Source organism: Ochotona curzoniae, unplaced genomic scaffold (assembly GCF_017591425.1).
Source record: "Ochotona curzoniae isolate NIBS_2020 unplaced genomic scaffold, NIBS_Ocur_1.0 scaffold_4506, whole genome shotgun sequence".
NCBI classification, from domain to species: domain Eukaryota; kingdom Metazoa; phylum Chordata; class Mammalia; order Lagomorpha; family Ochotonidae; genus Ochotona; species Ochotona curzoniae.
In genome coordinates, this window is record NW_024467119.1 from 32628327 (window position 1) to 32649455 (window position 21129).

The 21129-nt window shown below is 40.5% G+C and overlaps 1 protein-coding gene across 3 annotated transcripts in view; it reads left to right on the forward strand.

Annotated features, from left to right (window-relative positions):
* The first annotated feature begins 3177 nt into the window (after positions 1–3177).
* Positions 3178–21129, forward strand: part of GRID2 (glutamate ionotropic receptor delta type subunit 2) — a 1273704-nt gene continuing 1255752 nt past the window's right edge. For 2 of the 3 annotated variants that reach the window (XM_040967041.1, XM_040967039.1), the window contains exon 1: positions 3178–3383. In XM_040967041.1, coding sequence (XP_040822975.1) covers positions 3296–3383 — 88 coding nt within the window. In that variant the 5' untranslated portion in view covers positions 3178–3295. The remainder of the gene's footprint in view (positions 3384–21129) is intronic. The other variant, XM_040967040.1, reaches the window with a different exon arrangement.

Here is a 21129-nt window from a genome sequence, read left to right on the forward strand (position 1 = left end):
CCCTCTAAATATTACAACACCTGTATTTTTCAAAACTGTGAAAATATATATGTATTTTTAAAATGTGTTTAGATAAACGTTAAATTCAAGCTCTGTTGATTACAACTCACTGGGTATCACATTATTTGGACAGTGAATATCATTAAGCCAATATCACCATTTAATTTTGCACAAATTTCATTGCGTTACTTCTGGAAAGCTACAACTCAAGGTTCAACTAAAAGTCCTGATGGCAGGATCAGTCAGTGTGTGTGTGTGTTACCTAAGTTTGTTTTGGAACATGGTTCAGAAATATGACTGCACATGAATCACCTAAGGAGGTTTAGAATACCCACATTAAATGTAAGGCTCAACGCATCAGAGTTTCTGCTTGCATTGACCTAACAGAAAAACTTTCCAGGTAACTGCTACTTGGAAAACCAACAGGTGATATGGATAAAATGAAAAGAAGCAAAAATGTGATACAGTAACAATAGATTTCCAAGAGAGAAGATGGTATGCTTATCAGCATATTTTTCTGTCTCCAAGAATTAAATTTAGCAAGTCAGAATGGGCTCAGGTAATGCTGGAGTTCCTCTTATTCTCCTAAAATATTCTTTCCATTCTAAATGGTTACTTCACAATTTTCTCTCGATATATGTTGTGACTCATCAATTTTTTAAAAATATACTTTTGTGAATAACACAACCAAAGCAAACATGTGGAGGTACATCCATTCTTTTAGTTCATTATCTCTAATAAGTAAAAACCATGACATTACATCAGGATCCTCGGAAAACGTAAAACGTCATCAGCCATACATTGATGATAAGTCTATGGTGTACTGCTGGGGGGGGGGGGGAAGAATGCTGAAATTTGAGAATAAAAAGCAGAATCAACAATGACCTCCTGTACACACTGGCTTGTTCTAGATTCGTAAACAAGGAATGGTATTCAAGTCAATAAAGGGAGTCTGTATAAAACACTGTGCTGAATAAAAGGTGAATCAGCTGTGGTTGGTGTTCTGTGAAATCTAGCGAAGGCTAATTCCGAAGTAGTCCTAACTAATCATAAGGTCAAAATATGCTGTTAGTGCAGAAGATAGGTGGACGCCACTTCGGGGGCAAAGGAAAACTGTTGTAGCTTTGAGGTGGTGATGGAGAGATACTGAGAGACTGAAACCATACCAGTAGAATTCCAGTAGAACTAGTAAAAGAACTGTGTGGCATCCCCAGCATTTTCTAGAATGTTCAGGAGAAACGCATACATCCTGAACAACTGATTTCAGAGAGGCGAGAATGTCCATTTGTGTTTGCTGACAGCCCAAGCCACTCAAGCAGAGGCACAGGTGATAAGAGTAAGAAGAAAATAGCCTTGCCCACCTTGGAGAGAGTCAAGGCTGTTTGATCAGCTTCACATGCAAGCCTCCAAAGTAGCCACATTGCCAACGGATTCCAGTTTTAATGGAAACAATGTTGGCCCCATTAACACCTGGCCTTAACTAGTCATTTGATTGAGCTAACATGTCTCTAGTCTGCAATGAGACCAGACTGCTACTCATTCCCAATGATGTGGACTTTATGTTAAGGAATAAGCTTCTAGAAAATTCTCTCCCTGGAAACTGGGGGGCTCTCATTCTGTTCTTCCTCAGTCCAACAACCGGATCCTTTTGAATTTACCTGCTTGGGTTATCTGGCTACTCAATTCAATATCTGGATCACATGTTTCATCAATCTATTTCTGATTTTACTAAATTATTCCTTTTGTTACCTTCCAAGAATTGTATTCTGATAGAGAAGGATTTTTATCTGCAGAGAGGATTTCAGGATTCTTTATCCTGATTACCTACCAGATACCCTGGAGACTAGGGAAGGAAAAAAAAAAAACTCACTGTATAAAAGGTAATTAGCACATTCTCTCCTTTTTTTTATAACTTTATAATTGAAATCTCATTAAGAGCTTTCCAGGTCTCCTTTTCCCCAAGTGACCAGGTGTCCCTAATTTGTTTTCAACCCATGTGACTAATTCCAGGCCAAAAAAAAAAAAAAGAGAAAAAACTAGAAAAAAGTATGATACCTGCTGGAGAATAGCAAGGTTAAATAAGTGGGATGGCTTTTTAAGGCTGCTTTTGACCTCCTAAAAGAAAGGGGAGTGGGGGAGGCTTCAACGTCTTTTCTCTGACAGTCCTGCCTTTTTCTCAGTCCCGGCTGAAGATTCCAAGGGAAATGAGAGCACTATTTTGTTTCTCCCTTGTATTGCAGATAGGGGGAGGAGGTGGTTATTAGAGAGAAGCTCTTCCTCTCTCGGTTTCCCCCTCTCTCCGCCTGACAGCACCGCTCTCTCTCGCGCGCGGGCTCGCTCCTTCTCCTAGGTGATCCATTTCTAGGCAACGTGGGGCTGGTGCTGAAGCTGCCAGGCTCGCTCGCCGCCTTCCTGCATCCCGCCAGGCGAACCGCGCTCCACAAGCATCCTGCAGCCCGCGGCTGCTTCCCTCCGCCGGCCTGGCCCCGGCTGCTCGCGCCCGGCGCAACTCCCCCGCCACCGCGCCCCAGTGAACCGGCTCCCCGGCCCGCCTCGCCGCGCTCCGCCTCGCGCAGAAACGGAATTTTCTCTGCATTACTATCTGCATTACCTTGAAGTTCACTTTTTCTACCCCTCTTGGAGAGGGCTTCCCCCCTCCCTCCCTCCCCCGCTGGAATCTGGCTGCTCCGTTCGGAATCTCCTAATCTCTCCTTGGCACTTATTTGGCAGCGAAGACAAGTGATTCTCTGCGGGCCCCGGGGGCGGGGGGTGGGGTGGGGGGCCTCGTGGCGGGGGGAGGGGGCGGGGAGGGGGCACATCCGGCGTGGGAGGGCGGGGGGGACTGTTGGAAGTTGCGGCGGAGCGGAGACCCGAGACCCGCGGCCCCGCGCAGCCATGGGGATGGTGTGAGCTCCGGCCGCTCCCCCTGCGCGAGAGCAGCCGAAGCTGGATACGTTTTTTACAAAGCCAAACTGCAAACAACTCTGGCGATGCCAAAATTCCCCTCCAAGTGACACGGCTTTGCGAAGGAGGCTTCTTCAGGCTGGGCGCTTTCCTTTCCACCACCCCTCGAGCCTTCCCCACCGAGGAGCAAAAGGCTTCTGCTGTGTGGCATTAGGAATTTAAGAGGAGGGGGTTAAAAAAAAAAAGAACAAAATTGAAGAGCTAGGGGGGAAAAAAAAGCTGCGCGCAACTCTAGTGACCTCAAACTCTTTGGACTGGGTTTCATTACAAATACTAACAATACCAACACTGGAAGACCACCCGTTCTCCAAGGGAATTGCCGTAAGAGGAGATGGAAGTTTTCCCTTTGCTCTTGGTTTTGTCGCTCTGGGGGTCTCGAACCTGGCACTCGGCGACTGCGGATTCGATCATTCACATCGGTAAGAAAAGGGCTGGCGCCGCTCGCCCACGCTCGCAGCGCTTCGGCTCGCGTCCCTGGCGGCGTGGCCGGCCCGAGGCGGCTCCGTGCGGCGCCCCTGCCCCGCACCGGCTCGGGGCTCGGCCGGGAGGTGCGGCGCTGGCCTCGCGGGGGGCTGCATGCTGCGGGGGGCGGGGGTCCGGAGTTTACCTCACGGCGCGTGCAGGGGAGTGCGGGGGACTCGAAGTGTGTGTGTGGAAAGGGAAGTTTAATCGACTCTACCTTCCATATTTTTTTTCCCGGATGTACATTTGCTCCATTCGAAAGAGAGAGCGAGCGCTGAGGGGGGAGGTTGGCGGGGAAGGTGTCACCTGTGAGGCGAAAGGCGCCGCGGCCGTGTGGGAGGCAGGGGGCGGGGGAGAAGCTCCCTCCGGCTCGAACAGGTGGTTTGGCAACGTGAGGCGGCCGAGTCCGCCGCAGCCGAGCGCCCCGGCGTCGGGGAGGCCGCCCCGGCGCCCCCTCACCTCGGCGCCCGTCGGCGTCTCGGGCCGGCGCTGCGGTTCTCGCGCCCAGACGGTGGCGGGAGGGGCTGGCGGCGGCGGCGTGGCCCAGGACCGGGAGCCGCGCGCCTCGCCGCCTCGCCGCCTCGCCCGCGCGCGCGACCCCCGGGCGTTCGGGAACGGCGGGCCGCCCGCCCGCACGCGCGCAGGCCGCGCTCTCCCGGCCGCCGGGGCTCGCCGGCTCCGCGGTGCCGCCCGGGCTCCGGCGTGGCGCGGGGGAAGGACGGCCGAGCCCTCTCGGAGGAGCTGCCGGTTCGTGGCCCCACCTATTGGCAGAGCCCACTCGGGCCGGGGCTGGCCGCGGCGGGGGCGGGTGGGGGCTGCGCGTCATTATCATGCACGGCGCTCGCAGCTCCGGGCTCCAACTCTTCTCACTTGCTAATGTGCCAGAGCTGAGCGCAGCCCGGCTCTCGCAGACCTTGGTCCTTGCATGCGATGATTTCCTCGTCGGAAATTCTCGTCCCCTGGGCTATCCACGGTTGGCCTTGCTGGGTTGCAGAGAAGCCCCTGTTGGGGGATTTTTTTTTTTTTCTGGGCACAAGGACTTTCGTTTGTCCACAGCGCTTGGTGTCCTGTAAATCTAAGCGACAGATGGGTCACAGCTTCTCCCCTGTTCGTCCCCTGCCCCTCCGCTGCGCAGCAACACACACACACACACACACGGGCACACACAGGCACACACAGTCACACGCTCCTGGTAGGGGAACCTGCTGCAGGTGGCGGATGTGCCCTCCAAGTGGGGGCTCGTGTCTGGTGTGCTGCCCACAGCGGTCAGCTCCGCTCCATGGGGCTCCCTGTCTTGGTCTCAGAGGCTCTTTGTCAACATGTCTGCCATCTCTATCATTCATATCAGTAGAACTGGATGTGACTTCGTGCAAGGGGTAATGAGGTCAGGATTCAGAAAATCTCGCACTTGTGCATTAAGTAAATTACACGCTAGATGGTGGCTTGGCTGCTGGATCCCGGCTTGCGTGGTGGCTGCCGGTGCTTGTGGGGTGAGAACTTTTCAGGGAAAAATGATGGTCTCATTGTGGGGTTCAGCAGTGTTCTGATAGAGTTCAGACATGAACTATGCTTCTCTTAAATAAATGACATACGTCTGTGTCCTGCTGTAAACGACCAGTGGGAATGCAGATATGGAATCCTCATACCTCTGTGTTCATTTTATGATGAGGATTTTCTGATTTAGCCTCTTCTCCTCCCGCAGGAGTGGAGGCTCTTGGATAAATGTGTATTTAACTGCTTCTTCTGTGGTTTACAGGATACATACATTAATTTCACACACCTACTGCTCTTGCTACCCTTTAGCAGTGCAATACTATTTTTGCAATGCAGTCTGGGCATTTGCTTCTAAATAAAAAACAGCTGTTGTAGTTTTTTTCCCCCCTCCTTCCCATACTGTTGTTAGTGTGACATGGTTTTTTAAAATAACTGTACAAATTAGTTTTTCTTAAGAAAGCTGCTTGTATGCATTAACTATGTATATCCTAGCAGTTACTTCTCAGACAATGAATTTAACTCGGATGCAATTTGTGTATTCTTTGAAAAAGCATCTTATAGATTGCCTAATTGGAACATAAAAGTGGCAAATTTCTTGCTTAAAAAGCCTCATGCCTTTTACTATCATACTAAAAATGATTACACTTAAATTAAAAAGAGCACCTGATTTTTGAGTATTTTAGGGGTTAAAAGCCCCTCTTTGTGTCCATCCCTTCACCTCGCGGCCAAACTATGATAGATTTTTTTAAAAAATGCATGTCCCTATTAAAATGGCAAAACAGTAGTTCACGTACGTTGGATCACTTTGCTGGCTGGGTTGAAACGAGTTTTTTTTTTTTATTTCTTTTGAGGCGATTGCTTTCATTTCAGTACTTAATGTGAGAAATATGCTTATAGGAGAGTGTGTCAGTTCAGGACAAAAGGGATGAACCTGCGGAAACTGGGGGATTTCAAATCTACAGATAGAAGATGTGCAGAAATAAAGGCTTTCCCAGACTCACGTGATGAGTGGAAGCAGAAAGTATCTGCAGTAGGTAGTTCAGGCAAACTGGGAAGATAAAAAGGCACTGCTCTAATGGGTTCTTTAAATATTGAATCCTTTTGATATTGAAACCGATTATATGTATGAAAAATTTCTCCGAATTTTTACTTCATGTAGATAGTATAATAAAGGCATTTACATATTTTAAACTCATGTTTTATTAAATAGATTAGTTTTCTACAGTGATAGGATATGTGATAATGATTAACCCATTGTAGAAATGAGAACGTGTTTCAGTCAGATGTACAGTATCACCACAGTGTTGATTTTCTGTTAAATCACAGTGAAGTATTTGATGGTGTCATCAGCGTGCTCAATGCGTAGGCATACAGGCACGCAAACAGAATGTCTAGGAATGGATAACCTTTACTGTGATCTTTGCCCCAACAGATCTTCTGACATACAGAAAGTGTGCACTTTGGAATCATGCTTCCACTTTGAGCCTGTGCATTGATTAATTTCATCAGACCCACATTACTTGATTGCTTCGGAGTTTCCTAACGATCTGCATGCTCTAGGAAGAACCAGAAAGTCGTGAATGGCATGGCAATGCTGCTGTGTTTTATGAGGCTATTCAGAAGTCGCTCTGATTTATGTAGCTCGAAAGCTCCAAAGTCTTTGAGATTAGCTACGCTGACTGCTGTTTTCTTCATACATCAGTCGTCCCACACTCTACTCCCTAAACACAACAGGAGTTTAGAGCACTGCTTTAATTAAGCAGGGATTAGGTGGCATTTCCAGTCAACTGCACAGTTTGTGTTTTAGTTCGTATCTAATATAGAAGATCTCATGTTTTAACAGTTTAATACAGGCTTATTTCCTTGTCTGGCTCCTGTGTTCACTCACAGAACTGATTGTAAATTAGTTGTCCCCAGTTATGTAGCTCTACAAGAGCACACTCCAGGACTGTACTTACTCATACTATACACATGTCACTAGCACATTTTTGGTTCTGTTCAGTCATAGTAAAATGCCTCATGTCAATAGGGTAGTAAAAAGCATTGACTCATGAGTTTCCCCTAAGCAAGTGATCCTTCTCCTCTGAGTTCATACTCGACAATGACCTTAACGTTGAGGCTCCTAAGACAATGCGGAGTGTTTTCATCCTGAATATGTTCTAAGCACAACAATGAAAGAATAAATGTGTTATTATATTCCAGACAGTAATCACAGATCATTGTAATGCATCAGGGTTTTTTGTTTGTTTTTTTTTTGTTTGTTTTTTTGGTTGTTGTTTTGTTTTTTTGTTTTGCGGTGCTGAGTACTGTTTTAGCCCAGAGGAATATGAAACCATTCCTGGGAGAGGTAGTGTGTCTTTGACAAACGTTTCTTTTTCAGCCCTTTAATGCGAGAGCTTCTGGGACTCAACCAAAGACTGCCTTTCTTAACATGCCGCAACTTTTTTTTTTCTTTACCATTTTGTTACTAACAGTAATTTCCAATAATTGATACATGAACCTCTAGAAAGTTGTAAGGCACATACTTTTGTTATTATTTTCTGTGTCATTGATGTAGATATTTGAGGCATAATTAAGGTGTGCATTAAGTTAGACAATGTTATAGTAATCAAGGATATCAACTCTGACATGACCAATAAAGCATTGCCCTAAGGACCTTTGCTTTCTGTTTCATGGGAAATGTGCCAGCACGAAGTGCCAAGCATCACTTTTCCTTCACATGTGGATAAAATTGAGAGGATTTACTTCTGAGTTACCCAAAAATGAAAATCAGCTGAAATCTATGGTGCAAAGGAAGATCCCAGGGTTCTGATTCCAAGTCTGATCTGATCATACTGTGATCTCAAAGGGATAGTCCATTTTAAGACCATGCTTTTGAATCCAGTGTTCTTTTTTCGTTTACCTGCGTGTATCAGTATTTTTCAAAGTCAGGTGTTCATATTTCTATTGGGTCATCATATCATAGCGTTCAAGGCATGTTGGTGAGTGGCACTATATATGTACCTCTTACCAGAAAATACATTTATGGCCTCTCAAGATATCTTTGCCATTAGGTGTCACTACATCCTGAGATGTTTGTTCATTTTTAGTCCTTATTGTTAACCCCCTGATTTTTTGTTTTCAATTCTCAGAGCTTTGAAAGAAAACCCATACATGTATATGTAGGTATGGCTGAAAACAATGGAAACCTGGGATTTTGTGGGTGATCACCTGTTTTCAAACAATGATGAAGTTTTAGTGAGGTGTCAAGCCTCTGCAGACTCACAACCATGGGGTTGTTGGCCATGTGAAACAAATTTTGTTCTCGTTTGGTGATTCCTGTGTTACTTATTTTGGAAAAGCAGTCTTGCTTCTAGCACATATCATGTTAGGAATAATGAAGGGTGAAATGCAGGTTGGATTTCAGTCTGATAAGTTACTGTGAGTGTTGGTAAGGTCATGTAATTAGTGCAATCCTAGATTAAATAATGATTTGTCTTATGTTAGACTTAGCCACTTTTAATAATGTTTGAAACAATATATTCTTAAAATTCAAAGCACAGTTCAGTGATCAGATGGCTGTGTAATGGATAAAGTAACATAGTGAAGTTACTTTGTTATTGATCATTAAAAATGTAGATTCTGGTCCTTAGTTGAGTGTAACTACAAAATAACCATGGGTTAAAATATCCATGCTCTTCATCAACTAAGATGATTTTGTTTTTTTGTGTTCTTTCCAGATTTATTTTCTGCCTTTTTAACTGCTCTGTGCAAATTTTCAGTGAGGTGAAAATGCAAGGAAAATTTGAGAATATAACAATTTATTGTAGATTATAACTAAAGTTGGAGTTTGAGATTAAATATAATTTTTATAAGTAGATAATTGAGCAATATTCAAGTTATATAATCTTTGTAGTCCTTTTTGTCAACCTTAACATGAAACTCAGATTAATTTTTATTAAAGGATCAAAATTATATGAAGTTCAGTTCAAGAAATGTTCCAATATTTGAGGAATATCAGAAATATCAAATTTGGATATTCAGTCAGGAGTGTTTCAGCATATTTTAAAAACAGATTTAGAATGAATTATAAAAACAAAAATACCAGAGAATGTTAAGCATGAAATTGTAGTCTGTTACTTTATGGACTTAGAGTGAGGATGATTTTTGGCTGAAACAAAAATTAGGTCATCAGATGTTTTCATTAACTTCAACAACAGATTGGAAAACTTGCTTTGTCTGTTCTTAAATTCAGATTCACATTCTATTTTTTCTAGTGTTATTACCAAGGTATTATTCACAGGTAACTCTTACCAGACACCACAGAACTCAGGCCTGTTAAGCCAAACTGAAGAGATTAGAAGTCTTATGTCTTCATGGGTCTTTGGACTTTACAAATTGAAATTCACACAGGCAATATTAACAAATGCCTGGCACCAAGCATGAAAGGTGTACTGAAAAATAAACAACTGATTCAATCTTTCTCATGGTATTGAGCTCCTGTTCCTGGTTTTCTTGATTTGCCCTGTTATTATTTACGAAGTGATAGCATGATGCTGTGGTGGGATTGACCCACTGGCATATCTCTGAATAGAGAGAAGTCAATTGATGAACATCAGCTAATTACCAATGCTTGCCACGTGTGTTAAAACTTTTTAAACCACTTGATGCTATCCCATAACAATTTTATCTAAGAAAAAACAAGCATTTAACTAGATAATAGAAATGCTTATACTTTTCCAAAAATAATCCACAATACTATTTTAAAAATATTACTTTGTTGTTTTACAAAGAGTTAATATTACTGAAGCTACAGGAAAATATAGATATTGTCAACAATATAAAGTATGTGACACAGCTCTTACATTCACAAAAAGTTTATTCTGGAAGTATTATCTATAGCTTCTAAGTCCCTAGAATTATAATGTTGAGCAAGCAAGAGGTATATATGCTCATGGAGGAGACAACTAGATAAGAAGAAAGTAGATGATGTCAGGTGATATATGATTTGAAGGGAAGTGAGGATATGGTGCTTCAAGAAGTTGGTGCTTTTCAGTAAGGTGGTTTGTTCACACTGCTTTTAGGAGGAGATCCTTGGAGCAGTGGTTTGATAGAAATTCAGGAGTTGAGCTATTTGCGTGTTGGATGAAGCATTTCAAGGATGGGGCGTAGTAAGTGCAATGAACAATGTATGAGACACCAAAGCAGCACCTGATTTGCTTAGGGAGCATTTTGAAAGCAAGTTGGGTATATAGAGTAGTGGGCAGAGTAGGAAATGGGAGGAAGTGTATTCTGAGAGGCATTAATGCAGGTGTTGAAGGGATTTGAGAGGTTACAGTCAGGCATTTCGATCTAGGTATGTATGGCCTGAGTTGAAGTGCGGGATATTAAGTTGTTTGTATGTTAGGTAAATATTCAGAGCAGCCATGAGGTTTGTGAATAAGTGAAATTGTGGCAGAAGGGCAAGCGATTCTTCAAAGGCATCGCGGTCATGAAGACTCTTGTGCACTGTGTTGTGTGAGTAGTGTGTAATTTTAAAACTTAAACAAATTGTGTCTTTACACAGAGGAGAACTTTTTGTTTTTCAACTGTAGCTCTTTCAGCTCTTCTTTAGCTCTTTCAGGAACTAAAGGGAAGGATGAAGAGACTGTATCAGTTGACTCAGGGGATGCCATCTCACAAATGGAAATATCCAGCAATTTTCACCTGAAAATTTTGGGGCAAGAGAGCAAAGGATCAAGTAGAACAAATTAAAAATAATATTCAAATTGAGTCACAGTTGTCTCTTGACATGCAAAAAAACTTTATTAGAAGATAGCACGTATCAAATTGATACTGTCTATTGGTACAGTTTGTTCTGAAGGAGGGGAGCAGCAATGCAGCAGGAAAACAAGATTGAAGAGGTATAGCAAAAGAAGCGCTGCAAGAATGTGCATTGCAGCATTGGTGGATTTAGATATTGATGAATGGCCTTTGAGAAGAAAAACCAGAACTTATGATTTCAGAAAGAAAGTGAAGGAAGTTTTTCCAGCAAGAGCAAATAAAGACTTGTGTCATGGAGCTCATAGAAAGTTGTGACCTGACTACTGTACTTTAAATGTGGATAAGGAAGACTGACTCCAGTGCTTTTAGCGAATCTCAGATGACCTACTGCTAATAGAAGACTTAAACTTGAGGAATTCTGTGGGTTTACCTATAAGAGAGACAAAAGGGGTGGGGAATGAGATAAGTCAGCATTTCTTCTTAAATATGGCATTTGGAAAATGTAAATTTTTAAGACTTAAACTATAAAGGAATGATCAACTACAAGATTTTTAAAAAAAAGAGATTCTTTCTTTTTAAGTACTTGGTTTCTGTGTTTGGGATTGGGAAGTGCTAAGATAGCAAGGAAAATGGTTTTGTTTATGTGTTGTTTATTTTTGCTTTTTAAAATTTTAGAACAGGTTCTAATGGACCAAGCCACTCACAGTAAAACTTTGAGGCTGATTAGCTATAGCTTTGGAATAATGCTCAATTTCTTATAAAGCTTTGCTTCATTCAATTTCCAAGACCACCACTCAAATTTATTACAAATCTTTCTTACCTTAAACTATAAGTATTAGAAATGTCTTACCTGAAACTATGAGTGGATTGCACTTTGATTATTGCTTTCTACTTACAAATAAAATAACTTTTAAATTTTCTGAAAGAGTATTAATTTTAAAAAAATGACATTCCTTCCTATGATAGAAAATAGCAAGATGCTTTTATTCTAATAGACATATTTGAGCTGGTTAAGAGTTTCTTCTAAGTCAATTCTGTACCACATTTGATTTGCTCTAAATCATTATTATGCAAAACAAAGCATATCATTGCAGCATAGAAATTAAATAGATATTTAATTCACATGACTAGATTTCAACTGTACTTGCAAATTCTTTGATGGATTTTTCACTTTTATTTATACTGTATTAAAACTAACACATTTTCAGCCACAGATGAATATGAGAAGAGGAACTATTCTAAGTTTTTTCATCTCAAATGTAGCTTTTTGAAAGTAACCTTAGTTATCTCATTGGTATATTAGAAATCCTTAAATTATGTAGATCTTGTTGATTTTGCACCAAAGATAAGAATACAAGATAAGACTACAGAATTATGTTGCATTTTGTGATCTGCCCTTCTGTCTCTGAAGAAACATTTGTCATTTGGAGACAATGTGATGTGAATGGTGCCTGGTTTTATCTGCTTGATTGCATCTTTTAATTGATGTGTAAACAAACAATATGTGAATAGACAGCAGACAGGGGTCTTGTGGTTTGGGAACAGCAATGATTGACAAAACAAGTAAACTATGTTAAGGTTGGAGCCTAAGAGCTCAATTAATGGAATATGGAACGTCAAAAGATACTTTCAACTTACTGGCTCAAAACTTCCACGGGTGGTGAAATGTAGTCGTTTGAAGGAAACACTCAAGAGATATAAACTCAAATTTCGGGAAGAATGAGCACCGAAAATTGGTGAAACGCTTGGTACACTTAGCCTCAACATCATTCCAATGTCAAGCTTCATTAACAGCGCAGTTTAAATGGGTTTATTATCTTAAAAGCCAAAGACCAGGTTCTATCTTTGGAGCTGAAGTAGGGCAAAAGAACCACTCTGATTGTTTTGTTCCACGTACTGTAAGGTGAATTGAGATCTAGATCTCCACAATCTGCAAGATATACAATTACATTAGTGGTGTATCAGTAATTGCTGTGTTGCTGGTCACAGGCCACATCTACTGTCGTCTGCTTTTGTGAATAGCAAATAGGAGCAGACTGACTTTTCTTTTTACATAAACAAGCTATTCTCAGATTAGCACAGGGAAATGACCTATATGAGAACCATTTTTGCATTTATTTTAGCTAATTGATTTTTAGTTTTTTTAAAAAATACTTTTAATTCTGTGTTTTTCATGTGATTCTTAAAAATTTTTTTTGACAGGGAAAACATTGGATTTAGAGGTTTAGAGAGAAAGAAATCTTTCTTCCACTGGTTTTACTCTGCATATGAATGTAATAGGCAGGGCGTGGCCAGAGCAGTCAAAGGAGCCAGGAAATAGCTGTGCCTGCCACATGGGTGACAGGCATCCAACCATTTGGGCCATCATCTGTTTTCTTCTTAGGTGTATTAGCAGGAAGCTGGACTGGAAGCAGAGTAACTAGGACTCAAACAGGGGCTCCAACATGCAGTATCTTTCCAAAAGCAGCAGTTTAACCCCCTGCACCCTATTCCCAGGCTCTTGGTTTTTTAACACCTCCTTCATCTGGGGGATACTCCATACAGAGGCTTCAGTGTGGTTGTGTTCCCATTTCCTGCCATGAGGCCATGGTGAGTTTTGGACATTTCATTATCATTTGTGACCCTCAAGTTGTGGGATTGTAGTCTGCATCCTTTTTTTTTTTTTTTTCAGTTTTTAGAACATACATGTTTAGGGCTCCTTGGATATGATAGCAGGACATTTGGAAGATCAACAAATGCTTATTTAGACATACTTAGTGGTATAATAAAGTATTGAAATAGTACATGATTTTAAACTAAGAATGTTTGGGTCTATGCACCCTCTGAGTAAATATAGTGTTGAAGGTAGAACATGACAGCAGATTGGGTCTGTGGTCGTCCCTGGGGGACTGTCATCGCTGGGTGACCCTAGCTGGCTGTGGCAATGAAGAATGGGATCATTGAGTAGGTGCCATCTTTGTGGCATTTATTGAAACCTGAAGGTGCCATAAAACAAACATATTTCAAGAAAAAATCTTACAAATAGATGAGGAGGTTATCACTTACAGATGGTCTTCATCTGTAATAGAGCTCTCTTTACTCAGCTTTCTGACAGTTAATCATTCACCTTATTGTAACTATAGGCTACAAAGTCAATACAATCACGCCAAAGTCAGAGCTTGGGGGAGCATCTATCATTTGCCTCTTTTCCTCCTTTTTATGATAGATGTCAGTGCTTTGGCTGCTAAGCCAGGTAAGGAAGGAAGGAAGAGGCTTTAAGATCTGCTTATTCTGTAGTTGATAAAATAAATAAGATTTTCTGAACTTAGTGCTATATATCAGATAGTCCACTAAATATGGTCTCTCAAATGTAAGGAACTTAGATCACATTTCCTTATTTTTCTCCTTTTTGAAATTAACAGCACACGGCTCTTTCATATTAATAATCTGTACTTTCTATGTACAAAACATCAATGAAAATGACAGTTGGAGAGTGTAGCAAGCAAAAGGAGAGAAATGCTGCAACAAAAGTAAACTAAAATGAGACTCTTTGGCAAGTGACCTAAGCGTTTTTATGAAAGTGTATTCCATATCAATTTCTTATTGTCTAAGTGTCACCCAGATTTGGATAAACATTGAAAACTGAAAAATAACTGGCCAAAATAACTGGCCGATACTGATGTTTTTCTGCACAAGAGTTCTTATTGTGGCTGATGAACAGTTACTAAATAGCAAAACCGGCTGCTTTGATGCTTTCTTTTTAGTTTTCCTGTCCACCCTTCAGTGGCAATGCTAATGAGCAGTGAAATGGCCAAAAGCGAGGGAAGAAGGAGCAGAGGGTTTCAGATAATCTGTAAACCGGAAAATCAGTCCCTGAATGCTCATACGCACAGGCTTACTGAGGAGAAATTATTTTATTTTCTCAAAATACTGCCCAGATTCTGAAGACAGAGTTTTCTCTTGACTGTTGAGCTCTTAATGTGTGTGAAGCTTTGAGGCCACCAAAGAGGAATAGGCTGAATAACATGGACTGGAAACAGAACGAAGGATCTTATTACTGAGAAAAGAGTGCCCTAGGCGGGCAGTGCTACTGACAGTGCCCGGGAGACAGACTCAGGTCTCCATGCCATGCCTGTGGTGATATTTTCTTGTTTTTTTTTTTTTTTTAGTGAAAAGGATATAAATTTCATTCTTATGTCCTAAGCACTTTATGCCATTATGTATAATTGTGTTGGCTTGGCATTCTTATCAACATGTATTATACGCTCAGAATCCACATGGATATTCCCAGTTAACCTCCAGCTGCATGACAGATCATGAAGAAGAATTTATAATACACTTTTCAAAAAGAACTGGGAAACATATGGCAAAGATAAATGTAAAAATCCGGTTGGTGATTAATGTGGAAAGAAAGGGACTAAGGGAAGATGATGCTGTCAAGGAAAGGGCCATGATATTAATATCCCTGACAGTGCGTCACTTGTTAAGATGTGTGCTTGTTGCATATGTGTTCATCGCATTGCCCTCTTCCCATCACTCTGTATAAATAATGGCATATCTGCCATTGTCTTGGCAAAGGGAGACATCTTCCAGCTTACTTCAGTTTCACCTTGTCTAGGGAGCGAGTTTCTCTGTTATGCACACACGGTGGCTCTGTCCTCAACTCTGAGAAGGGAAGGGCATGCACTTGCAATGTGTCAAGATAAAATGGTGTGTTGGAGAACGATTCCTAAGTCTTTCTTCAAGCTTGGAGATCTCTGTGATGGATTCAACAAGTGAACCACTGTCTCTGCCATTTAGCATTGCGTCTTTGACTCTTTTTCACTTTAGAATAGGTAGGGGGTACTCTTCTTGGCCTTTCAAATAACAGAGAAGAGGGGAAACATTTGAGAGAGACCCCGTTTGCTCAGTGTTATTATTACAAGCATTTTGGAATGCTTCCTGTTCTGAGCATTTTATAATGCATATTTAAAAGGAACTATGTACATATTTTAATTTTATCATTAAACTAATATTAGCATCTCCATCTTACTCCTGGGAAAGATCATTGTGAATCTCTAACTCTGTGATATTACTCTCTCTGGTTAGAAGGAAAACTAGTGTATGTGTGTATATATATGGCTGTGTTTGAGGTGAATGTGGCAAATTGTTAAAGACTGTAAAATCAGCCAGTCCCCAAAGACAATCATGTTTTCTCTGATTAGTGGCAACAGCTATATAAAGCACCAATGGTATGAGTGAAATTGAATTCCTGATTTGATCATTGTCTATACCCTTGAGGAACAGTGATCTTTCTATTTGTAGAAGTCTTTATTGGGTTGGATATTTAGATTGTGATTATGAAGTAAGCAGAAAACATTTCATCACAAAAAATAAGAGATAAATAAGGAAGGAAGAGGAAGGGTGAGAAATATTATGTTCTAAAAGCTATATATATGAACTACATGAAATCTATTTCCCTTAAATAAATAAAATTAGTAAAGATCAAAAGGACCATAGATTCTTTAGAAAGTCCCTTTAGAGATGTTTCTTAAATGTAGCTTTTTAACTGATGTTGCGTAGATATTATTCTTGGTTTATAGTAATTATTAACGAGTTTACCTATTTGTCATTTCAGTCTTTTTAAGTATATTTCAGTTATATTTGAACTAAGATATTATGTAGTGCAGTTATGAGCAGGAAAAGATCTTGCAGCCAATTGCATTTCATGTTGTGAACCTTGCGGCCACCAAGTGCTTGTAACCTGTTGTAACCAGGAGCACCTCCTCAGGAAATAGTTACCTTTTATTTTTGTTCCTATTTCAGTTGCATCTCTTGCCCTTCCTCACCTAGACAGAGTGGAGGAAAATAATACGAGCATGCAATGTGGAAATCTGTTTTAGGAAACAGATGATTTTATTTCGTTTGATTTTCAAAGTATTGGTACAGTAACTGGGAGAGCACTGACAGTTCTAAACTAGTTCCCTTATAGTTTGAAGCTCATTTGTGCTTTTAAAAGGCCTATTTCTTACTTATTTTTGGGAATAATAATAATAGCTCCCATGTTGTATTGGTTGTCATTTTGTCAAAAAGCTATTGCATATAAATATTCCCATTGAACTCTGTCTTGATTATGAGACAAAATATTGGTACTGCCTCCTGTGTTTCTAATTTTGAAGTATCCCTTGATTAATTTTGAGGTATTAGAAACCCATGTCAATTTTCTGCAGTCCTTTATGGTTTTAAAATATAGATTAAGATACAACTATCCAACACCTCAATTGAGGGGATCAATTACAATTTTGAATGAAAAAAAAAAACGATTAAAATTTCACTAACCTTGGTTCAAGCTGTGGAGCTAGAAACTAGTGTGGCTACAGAAGGAAGTGATAAATAATAATTGCAGTTGAAAGTAATAATACAGTTGTCGTGGGAGGTTAGGAAGTTCCCTGTGGGTTCCAGTGGTGATTCTCTAACAAATGGAAGCTAAGAAATGTGGAACTTTGTGTTGTAAGAAGTTTGTAGTAGCAGTATGGTACCAGTTAGGAGAGCTTGGCGGTACTCCAGGGGATGTTGATGAAGAACTGTGTCCAGCAGTAGCAAATGGGATTTGGGAAAAGAATTTGCCAAGGAGACAAGCTATAGGTTAGATAGTCCATCATTCCTAAGAACTGGAATTAAAAGAAGGAAACCCAGCTTCATTGTTCAGTACATGCTTGAGTGAGTGAGAGGCTGTTTTCCCAAATACAGAAAAGTACAAATGAGAAACTCTTTTTGAGAGAAGAGAAATGGAATTCAATTTTGAACTTGAAATGATTTTGGCATAACTGTGAAGTGTCATATCCGTAGTATCAGCCCAATAATTCCCTTGCCTGCTTCAGATAAAGAAAGGTCATTCTTCATCGTGGTCAATCCTACTTTGACCTAAAAAATGAAATAAGATTTTTCTGGTTACTCTTTCATAACCTTTCTGTGAGACATAATCCTAAATATACCATTCCCTCTTTAAACTGTGAACATTTAAAATATTTTGATGTCTCTATGTGCAGAAAACACTAATTCTGCATCACCTGGAGACTTACAATTTTCAGCTTGACATGTACTTACTTATCTGCTCATAATCAATCTGTTACTTGTTGTCTCATTTTACTGTCATTGTTTCTTCATATGAGCACACATTTAAAAAAAATTATACCTGGGACAAACTGTGAACATGGCCTTGGTAATTTATTTCATATTAAATCATAGTCTAAATTTTGTTTACACAGGTAAAATAAAAAAGGTAAAATAAAATGATACCAACTTCAGTTTCTTTTGCATGATTAATTTTCTATTTTCATACTGTAAATATGTCCCCTTATATAAATGAACAGAATTACATGTAAGTATAAACAGCTTTTCTTCTACTTTTGTGACTTGTAGTGATATAATGTATATAGACATAATTAGCTAAATGAATGTTATTTCCCCAGATGGGAGATGGAAGGCCTGAAATGAAACGGTCTCTATTAAGAAACAAACCTGAAGGGATCTGGTTGAAACTTCAGGCTTTTGTTTAACATTTTTCTTAGTTTCCCGAAGACTGCTTTCATAATAAGGGAGCTCTGATAAGGGGACACGTGCGCAGGCAGTGACCTGGAGTCAGAATAATGAGAAAGCTTAAGCAGTGGGTCTGCTTGTGCGCAAAACATTGGTGGAACTGACAACTGGAATAGAGCGAATCCAGAAATGCTGGTCTTTCTTTGCTTACAGTCTTTTTAAGTCTTAAAAAAAATTGTTGTTTTAATTCTGCTTATTTTTGAGAGAAGGGAGAGTGTGAACTCCCATTTGTTAGTTCACTCCCCGGTTGCACGCAAATGGGACTGCACTGAGATTGAAACTGGGAGACGGGATATCAGTCCAGGTCTTGTATGTGGGTAGCAGGAACCCAACCACACAGAGCATCACCACTCTCTCCCATGGTCCCCTTAGGCATGGGGCTGAAGTCAGGTGCTGGAGGAAGGAGTCACACCCAGTTCGTTCAGTGTGGGATGCACGCAGCTTCACACTGGCCCTAACTACTAAGCTAAATCTTCACTACCTCAGCCTTTTCTTCCTGGCAATGAAACCAGAAGCAAGAAGTGTCTTCTGGGTCACTCGGGTGGATTCAGAGTCCCAGGCACTTGGCCCATCTTCTGCTGCCTCCCCAGGTACATACCAGGGAGCTGGACAGGAAGCGGAGCACCTGGGACTATATGGAGTGCTGATGTTACAGGAGGCAGCTTTTACTAGCTAAGCCGCAGCACTGGCCCTTTCATCTTTTATTATTTTTGTCATTTATTATTAATTTAAAGGCAGAATTACTGGGGTAGAAGAAAAAGACAGCAAGAGAGAGACCTTTTATACTTCACTCCCCAAACAGTTGCAAGGATGGCCAGGCTGAATCCAGGAACTTAGAACTCCGTCTGGGACTCTAACATGGGTGGAAGGAGCCACAGTACCTGAACCATCTGCTGCTGCTTTCCCAGGGGCATAGGTAGGAACCTGGATTGTAAGCAGACTGATCATACTTGAACTTGTGTTCATGTGGCCTGCCGAATTAACAAACGGCATGACAGCACTGGCCTGTCAGTCTGGGTTTATATTGTGAAAAAATGACACTGCTACCTAATTCGGCAAATATATTAGATATAAAATTATTAGAAATGCAGTATCATTCTTTTTTTCTTACTGAATTGATTAATTTTAGCAACACCACAAGTGGAAAATTGAATCTGTCTGTTGGGAGGGAGGCCTTCATCATCTCCCAGTTTGGCTTTCACATTTTGTTATTGAAATCAGGGCAGGGTAACATGAATGAATCGGATCTGTCAAAAACTGTGATAATTAGTAAGTTTTAGAGCTCCAAGTTATGGCTTTTATTTCTTAACGTCAGAGTGGCTTGCAGTAGAACAAAAATAAGCACTAGATTTGAAGGTATGGTTATAGTTTCAGCTCTTCCCTCATTTACCATTTTGTGGCTGTGAAGTTTTTGGATAATTAGTGAAGCTTTCTAAGTCTCAAATTTACCACCTCTGTCTTCTCCACCTCATCAATTGTGCGGCTTTGCAAAATTCAGCATCCACACTTCAGGAGATTGACGTCCCAGCAGAAATGTACTATTGGCCAGGGCCATGGGTTGTGCAATCCTATGTTGAGATCCAATGTTGTTCCTTGTTTATCGGCAACATTATTTCAAATTTACAGCCATGCTTTTTCTGTAGTATGTAAATCAAGGTTGAAACTCTTCATTAAAGCACCTGAATTTAAGGTTGACTCTTGCTTCAAAGATGATATTTCATTCTGAATTTTAGACTATTTTTGATTGATATGTGCAATCATTTATTCTGTTAGTGCATAATGTCTTCATGCTCACACTTTTATTAGGTTTGCTTTCAAGGAGGTTGATCGCCTAATTTAATGTACAAGGCAAGATTCATTTGAGAGTGAAAGATGTATTGAGATTTTTGCTGGACTGAAATAAACATGTGGGGGCTGCGTGGAGGAGAAGTAGATCAGTACAACGCCCTGATTGCTAAGTGATAATCTTGTAGTTGAGGGTTGACTTTGAACTTCCCAGGCCTGTTCTCTAACAGCAGCTGGTGATTCCTTCTCATGTAGGCCTTTTGTTTTGATTTATCAAATGGATTTTATTTTGTTTCTTTATTTTTATTAGAGGACTTTCACTTTGACTCACAGACAACAGAAAATAGCAAAGATAGCTAAGAGAAGGTTGTCTCCTTTAGACAAATATATTTAGCTGCTGTTTTTTTACATCAGAATGTAGGGTCTGTAATTGCTCCTTTATTCTTTTCCATTCATTCTCCCTGTCTGCTATTTGACTACAGCTCCTAGCCAAGCCGATTGGATATTGGCAATTACATCAATTTCAACTAACCTAAACTGTTCTGTCTTTGGAGTTATAGCATTGTTATTCAAACTGGACTGCAATGTTTTAAAGAAGTATAAAGAGAGTTTGCGGCAAAGACTTAAACATGTGCTTTAGTTTGAGTCACCAAAGAAAAAACATCTAGTATCTACCAATTTTGATAATTTTTATTATAGAAATCTATTGTAATGATTCTGAATAAGGGGAGAGCCTTAATAGTTGAATGTCTGTAAGACTATGTTAGGTTTTTGTTATACTAGACACATCTGATATGTTGTTTTGTGATTGTGAATTACTTTTAACCTTTACAAATCTTTTTTTAAATTTAAATTAATTTTTAAAAGATTTATTTATTTTTATTGCAAAGTCAGATATACAGAGAAGGATACACAGACAGGAAGATCTTCTGTCTGATGGTTAATTTCCTACGAAACCTCGGTGACCAGAGCTGAGCCAATCTGAAGCCAGGAGCCAGGAACCTCCTCTGGGTCTACCATGCGGGTGCAGGGTCCCAAGGTTCTGGGCCTTCATGGACTGCTTTCATAGGCCTCAGGCAGGGAGCTGGATGGGAATTGGGGCCACCAGGATTAGACCAGCACCCA